The 11730-nt window shown below is 34.9% G+C and overlaps 1 protein-coding gene across 3 annotated transcripts; it reads right to left on the reverse strand.

The window, feature by feature from the left end:
• Nucleotides 1-4416: 4416 nt before the first annotated feature.
• On the reverse strand, nucleotides 4417-11361 carry LOC131049761 (polyadenylate-binding protein-interacting protein 7). 3 transcript variants are annotated; one of them, XM_057983826.2, is made up of 7 exons: nucleotides 11135-11361; nucleotides 10873-10922; nucleotides 6907-7757; nucleotides 6088-6538; nucleotides 5882-5952; nucleotides 5265-5389; nucleotides 4417-5172 (listed from the first exon to the last, which is right to left on the reverse strand). In XM_057983826.2, exons 3-7 carry the CDS (start codon nucleotides 7696-7698, stop codon nucleotides 4869-4871), a joined length of 1743 nt encoding a protein of 580 aa, XP_057839809.2. In that variant the 5' UTR covers nucleotides 7699-7757; nucleotides 10873-10922; nucleotides 11135-11361; the 3' UTR covers nucleotides 4417-4868. The 3 variants fall into 3 exon arrangements, with proteins under 3 accessions (XP_057839809.2, XP_057839811.2, XP_057839808.2); XM_057983828.2 differs by lacking the exon at nucleotides 10873-10922 and having other exon boundaries at nucleotides 6907-7058; nucleotides 7233-7757; nucleotides 11135-11359; XM_057983825.2 differs by lacking the exon at nucleotides 10873-10922.
• Between the last annotated feature and the right edge of the window lie 369 nt (nucleotides 11362-11730).

Here is an 11730-nt window from a genome sequence, read left to right on the forward strand (position 1 = left end):
CTACTTCGTACGCTTCTGTTGGAGCTGTCTCTCTGTCTGTCTCTTCTTCCAGGGATGTGCCTGCCCCTGGGTCTGCTGGTCCTGCTGGATTCTCGAGATCTGTTGATCTATCCTTGGATGTTGGGTTTCATGTTTTGGACTCACTGGTTTGGCAAGCTGAAGCTGCTAAGATTGAAGAAGGTTGGATTTTGGTTAAAAGAAAACATTCCAAAAGGTCTTCGCCTTCTTTTGATATGACCCTTAGATCCCAAAAGAAGGGATCCAAAGGGAAATCCTAATGTTCGGTTGTTGCTCCAGGTTGGGGGTACCTGTTGTTTGAACTGCCTGTAGACTTTCCATGCATATGTTCTTATTTGTCAGTCAGCTTTTCTTTCTGGAGGGGTCTGTCTACTTAGATCCCCTTTCTTGGTTCTATTCTGTCTTGTCTTTGTTCCGCTTCGTTTTCTGGATAACCCTGAATTTTTTTAGTTATGGGTTTCAAGTCCTCCCTATTAAACCTGCTTTGTAAAGGGTTTTGGGTCCCTTAAAAACCTGTTTTTAACTTAATCAAAAACATTACTGTTCTAAGTTGATTGTGATGCTAGCAAAAAGGATTTCTTTTAGCCTAGAAGACTAACTTCTAGCATCCAAGTTGTTTGTGATGTTAATAGGATAGCAATAAAGATCGTATTAAGCCTAGAAGACTAAATTGTAGTATTTAAGTTGATTGTGATGATAACAAGACAATAATAGAAGCTCTTTGAGTCATCGAAGCAAACTTGTAGCATTCAAGTTGATTGTGATTCTAGTAGAACAACAATAATAGTTATTTTTAGACAAGAGGACACACCTATAACATACTCTAGCGAGAAGTTGAATGATGCAAAAAAAACTCGAACTATGGCCAAGAATTTTATGTTATAATGTAAACATTGAAGAAATAAAGATACTACTTCTTTCAAATGAGTTAGTTTTATACATAGATCGCCAAAGATGACAATTTATTAATAACTTGGGAATATTAAGTGAGCGGAATTTCCTCAAAGTTAGTCATTCGTTTTGAAAAATACAAGGACTCTAACAAGGTAGTAGATGCCTTAAGTACAAGATTGCTTTTAATATTTGATCTCATATAGCAATTCTACAAGGAATATTTTGATTCCAAAGAAGCATAGAAATCTGAAATGAAACCAACTGGCATGGACAAAAAACCACGATTGGATTTCTTTTACCAAGATGGGTTATTATTGAAAGGATGGAAATTGTCCATACCTTAAATATCCATGAAGGAATTTGATAAAATAAAATGCATAAGCATAGTTGAGTGAAGTAGTATTTGATGGGCAAATGGTTATACTGAGAGGAGGGGATGAATCGGTATAACAACAATCTTTACTTTTTCAACTTAATATCATGAGCATATTAATTGCATAATAACAACAGCATAAGATGCAACAATTACGCAACACAAGTAAAACACACGATTTATATGCAAACCCTTACGGAAGAAAATCACGGCAAAGGGTGATCCCACAATAGTGGGTTACATTTTTTGGCCAAACTTGACATTGAAATGAACATTTTGAACTAAATCTTCACTTTTTGACACCTATAGGTGCTAAATCGTGAGGAATTTCAAGATTATGCAAACTAGTGGTTTGTGACATTTTGTCTGTCAATTCTAAATATATTTTTCTTTAAATTTTTTAGAATCAAATTGCTTTTCTTTTTCTCTCTCCTTCAATAACTAGTTTTTAACAATAAACACCATTTTTAAAGAGTGATGTGTACTATGAACCACATAACTTTTTTTTCTATTAAGTATAAAATTCTATTTTTTCGAATTTAGATTGTAACAATGATATTTAATGTATTCATATGGTTTCATAATGTTTTATTGATTTTTTTTTAATAAGTTTTTAAGTTAAACCAATTACAATTTAGACATAGATGTACTATTAGAAGCATAACTTTTTTTGTATGTATCGGAAGTCAAATTATTTTTTGTTGGATCAAGGACATCGATAAGAATTGCATAGATATTTTTTTTCAAAAAAAATATTGTAATCTACTATTTTTCCTACCGTGTAAAATAGAGAAGTTAATGTTCAATGAAAAACCTAATATATTAACATTGTAGTTGTTGAAAAGCTCGTTTCATTGACTATCATCTTGCAATTTGGTTTGTCAAGTTGATTTCATTTGATCCTTCAACCTGAACTTCGAAGGCCAAAAATTTGCAAAAAGTTGCAAGAAGAGGGAGAGAGAAACTTAGGGAGTTAGTTACAACCCATCTTTGAATGAAGGGGGGTTTGCTACAACCCCCCCAAGTGGGGTTCAAATCAATCTGATTTTATATCTTCTTAAATTCAAATAATCTTCGTCGCAAAAAAACAAACTTATTTTATTTCTCATTCATCTTCTATATATACCATTATGGTCTTATGAAGGGAGGCATCCCATTCATGCAGAAAGGCAATCCTTTGAGGCCTTTGTTAACTAATCACAATAAGTTTGCCAACAATCTTCAATACACCTTTGACATCAATGACAACCTTCTAACAATCTCATCCCTACATCAATGATAATATGCTTAGACAGCAAAACCCTTCTTGAGATGACTTTGACATCAATGACAACATTTCCAACATTATCAGCCAAGGATGACTACAAATATGAGAAGGTTTGTGTGAAGTTGCAAAATCTGCCCTTAAAGTTTCTCCACACACGAGGGCAATGATTCATTTTTTATGGTTGCATACAAGTTCTCAAGAGTGCCACACTTCATTGAATGCAAGAAGATTGGTGTAGCTTCTAACATTGCAAACTAGTTTTCTGAAGTGGTAAGATTGTATAGGTTGCGAAAAAGTAGTCTGATATGAATCCAATGTTTGTTGGAAATGTTTTGAGACCAGTGTGGCATAAGCTAGGAACAAAATTGAACTTCCAATTATCCTATCGTCCCTAAACAAATGGGCAAATGAAAGCTGAGCTTGTCAAAATGTTCTGTAGAAACAAGTCACCGCATGTTGAGTTTGAATACATAGTTCATATGATAGACACCATTCCATGTACCGTTTGTCATTGTCCTAGAAACGCAGAGTTGAACTATAGCAAATTTGAGTGTTGTTGAAATGAAAGACTTTGCAAGTACATTAAAGAAACATGCCTAAGTAAACAGCTGATGTGAAATATTTAAGCCACAGCATGTTGACCAAACAGAAGGGAAAAGAATTTTTTGTTATGTGATTTGGTAATAGCACACTTGAGAAATGGAACTTTCCAGAAACATACATTAAAAAAATTCAGCCATGTAGAATTCTAAGCCAATTTCCTCAAAATGTTTATGAGATTAAACTGCCAACGGGCATAGGTATCTCTCCGATCTTTAACGTCACATATCTATAAACCTTCCATATAGGCCCACTCAACTGATGACACCAAAGATTTCGATTCTAAAATTCTTGACTAGAAATACCAAGCAACTAAGAATGAAAGAAAAGAAATGGCGATTATTCTTCATTCCAAAGATGTCAAGAAGCTGAGGTAAGGAATAATTGAATATCTAGCCAAATGGAAGAACACGGGTATAGAGAATGCACTTGGTTCAATTCAACTGAAATGAAAATTTTGGCTAAAACTATAGAAAGTTTCAATCATGTTTCATAAGCAGGAGCTCGTTTGCCTGGAGGAGCTCACGTTCAGAATTTACAGGCACAACAAAAGCTTTTTCCATCACTTGGATACGGTAGAACTAGAAAAGATAACAAACGTTAATACATCCCTGCAAACAGATTCAAACAATGGTATAATGTAAAGACAGCTCAGGCTTCTTCCAAAAGTGATTCAGTAGTTCATCCAAAAGTGGTTCTTTTATCGGTACCAACCCATGTCATGCAAAAGTTTAAACCATGTAACTTTTAGAGAAATACTAACATGGTTTAGTGGAGTAGACAAGGAATGAGTTAATTGGACTACTGCTTGCAAAAATTGTGGATAAATCTAAAGAGGATGTCTTTCTTTGAGAATCCCTTTCTGCTTCATTTGCTGACATTCAAGTTGTCACAGAGGTTCAACTAATCGATCCTAAATTGTCCTGATATTCTTCTATGCTGTTATTTCAGAGTCCTGGCAAATTGCCAAATACTTTTACATCAATAAATATCAATACAAAAGGTATCTGTAACAGAATTAAGAATAAATCATTATTTTAAGCTGTGCCTTCAAAGCAAAGCTCAAGTCATTTTTAAACCCTACAAGCCACTTCCGGGATTAGATTTCCCACTATGATGTGACAATAGATCTACATTAACCACATGACAAACTAATTCCTTATAAAACAGGTCATAACATTGTTTTGAGACCAAGCCTACCAATATCATGCTTAATATGACTATTTGAATGAAAATGTTGGCATATCCACCATAATATCATTGATAAGCGTACACAAAAAATGTATGTATAAATTCCATGGACTGTTAAATTTCACCATCAAAAATTACAATTTTTAATAAATGAACAGTAAATAATGAAATTAGTGAATGCTAAAATTCTATGGACTTGTCCTCTTTTTAAGTAACAGGCAGCCAAAAATTCAAGAGCCTTGTCACTCTTTTCTCACCTGAGGAAGGTTAAAGCCTTCCAAATAGGCCACACTCCCTGGAGCTTGCAGCCTATGGCATAAGCAGTGAATTACATTTTGAAAACTAACCATCTAACACTTCTTGAAAGAAGTAAATGTTACAATAAAGATACAGCACATGATACATACATCTCCACAGGTAGATATTGAAAAGAACTCAAGATCCCTGTTGTTTCCTATACACTAAATGACAAGAATGCAAGCCTTCGCAAGGGAGACGATATCCCACACCTCAATTGTTCTCCAGTCAGTATATTACAACTTGCAGCATTCCTGGTTGAGGTTCAGCATAATCAAGATGTTCATCTTCTAAGAGATACTTTTCAATTGCAATAGGCAGCCTTGCTGGTGTACGAGATCCTTTGGTGTGGTGACCAGTCCCTACACATATCAAAACCTGTTGACGCTGACCGGAAGATCTTACCGTACTACGAAGAACAGCAAGTTCAGCCTTTAACACATGTATAGCCTCACTCACATGAAGGCCATGAAGATCAATCAATTGTCCTTGTCCCTGCGGTAAATTTTGAAGATGGGCAGTTGCTTGGTTCCTGCAGATTATCAAAGCTTAGTACTCATTGGAACAAAAAAGCAAAGTAGAAATTAGGACTTTCTTGGCTATTTCAAACCAGAACACACTAACCTCTGTCGATATATTGCTTCTGCAGCTTTCTCATGTGCAGCTTTCATCAGTCCATTGTGCCACTGGCCTTTGGTACTCAATTCTTTTGCAAGGGCTTTATTGCCTATGATAAATGCTTGTCTGGCCTGTATCATGACAATTTGTTCAATTGGGCTCCAAAATACAAAAAGTGGCAAAGCATTGTTTCAATGTGATTTGGAAATATATAAATAAATTAAAATAGAGCAAAGAAACAGCGAATCAATAGCTTCAAACTATAGATCAATATTTATTATAAATTTATAAATGGAGTAGGCCCCAGTGGTCGACAGTTGTCAATCTTTGTCTTGACATTCAGGGTGCATTTGCTAGGACTAAGTAAATATGAAAAATACCAGCACTCAATCGGGGTGGTATATAGGTCACTCATCAGAATAAGCAATCTACAAAATAGCAGTTTATTTTTGGACGTTCAAGAATTGATGTGGTTATCTTTTAAGATGATAGAATTCCTGCTATAAAAGGAAACTTTGGAAAACAATGATATTGTTCTTACAAACAAACAATATGGAGTTGCAGTTCTACTTAATGGTTAAAAAATATTCAAATATCACTTTGCAATTATGAGAATGTAATACCTGCTCAAAGTATGCATTTCGAACACGGGCATGGTCTCGAGCTTCCTCTCTCAGATCTGAATATATATTTGCTGCCAGCTCAAAATTATGCCACATACATGCATCAGTAAAAGAACAATCTCAAAAATCAGAATCCATATATGCCAAAGACCAATTCATGAAGAGGAATATCAAATTTGAAGACAAAGGTGGGATCAAAAAATTACCCACTGCATCTCCAGTTTCAAGCCACAGTTGTGGAGTTTGCCTTAAGTTAGTAGAACTTCGTATCCTATCTACATCCATTACTCTGTTATTTGCTGCAAATGATCCTGCTGAGGCTTGAGAGTTTCTACCTGATCCCAGATTGACATCCATTGTACCATTTCTGTCATATTTCCACTGTCCTGAATTCTCAGATGCATTTTTTCTAACTATTGCAGCAAAATCAGTGGCAGATATAGAATTGCCATTAGTATTAGACCCACTAAAGAATAACTTATTTGCCTCCCCTTTTCTGTATGTATTTGCGGACAGTTGGACATCATCTTCTGTATATTGTGACAAACCATTCAACATTTCTACACTGGACAGGGCAGGAAAGTCCATGCTAGTAAGATTTGGGGCAGAAGATGACTTTGCAGCAAAGGAGTTATGTGGACCGGTGTCTTCTTGAATCTGCAATAACAAAGGGTAAATAGTGTCGTGCCAAATTAAGAAAAAGTGTTAGCAAATTATGGTACACAGGAGAATGTTTGGGAAAATATAAAGTTTAATTCATGACAAAGACATGAGTTCCAACAAAGTATCAAAATCACAATGAAGATCTATCATCCACATGATTATCCCATAATTTAGTTGATCAGGCAATACGTGTCCCATGAGGCAATTAGTTTGATGCCAGTATGATGACTTGATACACAGTAAAATAAACAAACCATTAAATTATTTAAGCATCAAGGTATCTATAAAAATAAACAAATACACAAAAAAAGAAATTTGTAGTAGTGAAATAATTTACAGCATTGAAAACAAAACCTCCATACCTCAAGTTGAGTAAGCATCTCCATTGTCAAGCTTAAGTCACCTCCGCTTGCAAGGTAAATGCCTGCCAGGCTCTCAGCTGCAAATCCAGGGAATTCTGTTGAAAGAAGCTCCACAGGATTGATTCCATTGTTGTCCATAAGTCCTTGGTCTCCTACCAATTCATTCAAAAAGCCAAGATTACATTCATCAGCTGCAACATATCCATCTACGGTTTTTACCAGCTGCTGTTCATGACCCATAGATTGTTGATCCCAAGCACTAGAAGCAGACATTCCACTAGCATATTTTCCTTCTCCATGCTCAGAAAAAACAAACCTTGACTTACCATTAGAATAACTGGGATCAATCCTATGAGACAGATTGTCATAAGCTAACTGCCCACTTTCCATTAAATTCATAGCCTTGGATCCTGATGAATAATCAAGACCAGCAGGAGTTGCTGCTAAAGAACTCTCTGAGTCTTGCAATAAATCGTCCACAAAATCAGGTGTAATGTCATCAGGAAGTCGATAACGCCAGTATTGGCGAGTCTCATCGTCAGAGTTGTTTGAAGTTGCGGATTCAGTCCTGTCTAAGACAGCTTTACCATAGCTCTCTCCAGCTTCGGGCTTGGATGCATGAAAGTTCTTTGAACTGCTAGAAGCAGATCTAAATGATGAGGGAATAAATTCCGCTGCATTTGGATTTAAAACTGTTTGCTTAGTGTTCGACACGCCTTTTGTAGATGAACTCATTTTTTGTACTAAGATAGAAACAGGTGACAGTGGAGCACATGGAGAGCCCCCTTGCATGAAAATTATTATGACCCAGCCTTTACTTGGAAAAATGTGATGATGAAATCAATCCAGTTCTGTGCACAAAATTCCATCATATTAAAACCACTTTCCAGCAAGAAGAAGAGAAAAAGAGCTAAACAATCAATTTATGAAAATTAAAGTAGAAAATTTTATTTTAAAAAAAATTGCTGAGATATCATCACAGTAAAAACTAAAGCTAAATTGAGCTTGCAAGACACTTCCAATAGGTTGGCTATGAATCAAAATTCGCAATGGCACAAAGCAAAAGGACATTCAAAGTCAAACAGGTGTGCTAAATATGAATACATGAAAATGATGCCTCCCACCATCTGTGGAAGTCCAAGTTTACAATCAACTCCCACAAAAAAATGATATGAGTGGAAAATTACATCAAAAAAAGAACAATCTTAAAAAAAGACATGTCTTCTATAAAGATATGGAACCATATTCATTCTCCCACGCACAAACAACACAACTGTGTATAAGCCATCTGTTACAGTCACATCATTATGCAATAAATATTTACGCAAAATCTTAATAACCTATATAAAATAAAACAATAGCCAGCTCAAAGTGGCAATTATGAACTAACTTGATTCACCACTAGTAATCCTGGATCAGTAGTTAGGCACTAATATGTTGTGAATCCTTATAACAGTCACACCCTACAATTAACATCATTTTACCAATCACACTCTTGTAAGCTTTCAAATAATGTATGAGAAGAGAACACATTGTAAGAGACCAAAAAAAAAACAATGACTAGTAAACGGTAGAATGGATTAACTAAAAGGCACCCAAAAGTAATAGCAGAAAAGACGGCTAATCAAGAGAAAAAAATAAAAAGAAAAAAGAAAGAAGTTTTACTAAGGAAAGCATAAATAATTAATTTAAAGCACTATTTTATTCTCTCTTTCACTCTCACCCACAATTTTAATTTCTAAAATTTTATCTTTCTTTAAAATATGATATAATGTCTAAAAGTTGTTATAATTTTGTTGAGATACTAAAGAAATGAGAATTAATGGATCTCTGTATGTCAAATATAGAATGAAAAACTAAAAGAAAGGCAGAAAATATTGAACAGAATCTAGGAAACTTTATGGATAGCCCAAAGATTTCATCAGAACTTTCCAAACAGTAGGAAAACTTATGGAAGCTTGATCTTCACCAAAGAAATTCCAGAACAGTAATGTTACTCAGGGTCAAACATCTGGGATTATAAATAATTTAACACACATTGTTCACAAACAAGTAGAATTCATCTTTACCAAGAACTGGCAAGAACCAGGGAGCATCCAAATGAATAGTAACAGCAAAACAAATTAGTAATTCTTCTTTGGCAGCCACAAATATGGAAATTATGCAGTTCAAAAACAAAGGAGTTTCACAGTGAAAACTAGTAGAGTTCTCCATATTTCTTTAACATTAAATGACAAATATCCTGGATTGGATTTGCAAAAGCAGCAAGCACTACTTATTATTTCCATGTTAAAAAATAAATTTCTTATGATGGCACTGTGTTAAAGAGATCCAAAATACACTAAAATTCTTCAATCAAAGTGTTCCACTAAGATCAATGGCATAGAAGAACGTAGAATTTGGAACTTTCAATTCAAACACCGCATTTGGATTTAAAAGCTGATTTGGAGAATGTTCTCGTCACAACCATAGATTATCCTACCAGTAGTTGTGTTTGATGTCTGTGCACAGCATCAGGCGTGCAGAAACTGTGGATACATAACAGCATCTTGCACTGGCAGATAATATGCTACCAGTGACTTCTTATAGCATATGGTTTAAATCCTACCATAACTTTGATATTATATTATTAAATAAGATAGCAATTAATGTGATCTTTGGCTTCAAAAACATGTAGGCTAAAATATACAAATAAATTAGTTTAAGTGCAAAATTGAATTGATAAACATTGACGTGATAAATCTACTTACAAAAAATACCCCAAAAGCCAAGAACTTCTATATCCTTTAAAATTGTCAGCAGAAGATGCAACAAAACATGCAGCAATTCTTACCAGATACTAATTGATGATGAGGTACCATCCATAATGAAAAGGAAATTACCTTGTAGATAGCCAAAAACATGGTCCAAATGCACTCTACATAGTACAATATTATTACTCAAGGTTGACCAGTTAAATCAAAACTGGTTTGACTTCTGGTAGAAGTTCAGAACCCAAATGCTAACCCAGACTGATTACGACCCACAATTAATGCACGGCTGCAGAGAAATTCACAATTCTCCAGGGAATCAAAATGACTGAGAAAAATCACCCCAGCTCTACCAACAACTCCCAATACCCTCAACTATATACTTTAAAAGAACATCAGCTTGTAAAATAAAGTACACTATAATATGGTATAATGTTGCCAATGAAAATTGGGCATATATAAGCACTGAATCAGAATTTAGGAGTGTAAAGAGAAGGCAGCAATTCTCCAACTTCAGAAGCTGGTGAGAAAGCACTTGAATTATTTGACCATCAGTTCTGTCAATAGAATAGAATGGTATGGCATCACTCTAATCCATATCACTATACAATAGAAAACCCACCCAGATATGGAAAAATTCAGTGAGCGAAATAATTGCACAAGCTTCCCAATGACCAATCAATGTAATCCAATTCCACATTAGATTCAAATTTGGATGCCAGAAAATTGTCCACAGTAACTGGTAACCGGGAACAATGATATGCCAGTTAATGATAAGTCACTCACCTGATCCAATTCCACATCAGACTCAAATTTGGCTACAAAAAAAAATGTTCACAGTAAATGGTGAACAAGATTAACGATATGCCAGTGATGAAAAGTCATAAAATTTAGCACAAATTAAACGAAAAAAAAAACAACACCCACTCAGCTTACATCAAATTTTGACTCAACTGCCTATGCATTGCACACATCAGTCCAGAAAAAACACAGATCTATTCATCTTAAATAACAAAATCTCAAATTCACAATCATCAACGAAGGTTTCCGACCACCGCCACGAAAGGTATTTAAAAAAAAAATCTTCCATTTAACAAACCACAGGTCATGATTTCAAATCCCATCAAGGCCTTTCACAAACCCACAAGAAAACCAGACGTATAGGGGCAAAAGCACGAAATCCAGGCATCAGTCAACCGGGTTAACTCAAGCTTACCATGGTGTTACCTTTGACCCATAGAAGATGGCTTCAACTTCAACAGGACCCTGTAGGGAACCAAATGGGCATTACACAGTAGGCAAATCCAGGGTTCAAATCCCCCAAAACCACCCGAAAATGAAAAAGGGCAAACAAATAAATAATCAAATCAAGCCCCCAAAAATAGCAACTTTGATCTAAGACCGCACTTTTACACACATAAGATGCCTAAACACAATACATAACATCATTTAGGATAAAAATAGACACGAATAGGTACCTGGTTCGAATCCCCTCAGGCTCAAAGCATTGCTGCTGGTGCCTCTTCCTCCAAACCCTGTCTACTATTATTATTAACCACCACCATAGAAAAAGAAAAGCAAAGGAAGCGAAGAAGAAAATCCTCCCATCATGACCATTAAATTAAATGTTTGATATTAAAAATTTTAGATTAGATTAGCATTTGGTGAAGTTTCCACGAGGTTAAACAAGTACAGTCAAATTTTTTTGTTTGTTTGATAATATGGGAAAGTCTAAATTTCTAACCGCCTTCCCTATGCTCTCCGGCCAAAATAAAAATATATAATTCTACCAAAAAAATTCAGAATTTTTTAATTATTTTTTTTTTAAATTAAAATTCATTTATAAGCTCCACTCAAAATTGAGACCATGTGGTTTCACAAGATAATTCTAATAATAATAAGTGTATGGTTGCCATCATGATGGGAAGCTTAATAAACGGCTTTATAGAGTAAATAATTGAAAAAAAATTGTTTTTTTTTAATTTATTTACGTGGCTCCTTGGTGTCTTTTTGTTGATAATTTGTTTTTTTCCTTTTAATTTGCCTCTTATTTAAAGTCAAACTTGATTGGCTT

Source organism: Cryptomeria japonica, chromosome 2 (genome assembly GCF_030272615.1).
Source record: "Cryptomeria japonica chromosome 2, Sugi_1.0, whole genome shotgun sequence".
NCBI classification, from domain to species: Eukaryota; Viridiplantae; Streptophyta; class Pinopsida; order Cupressales; family Cupressaceae; genus Cryptomeria; species Cryptomeria japonica.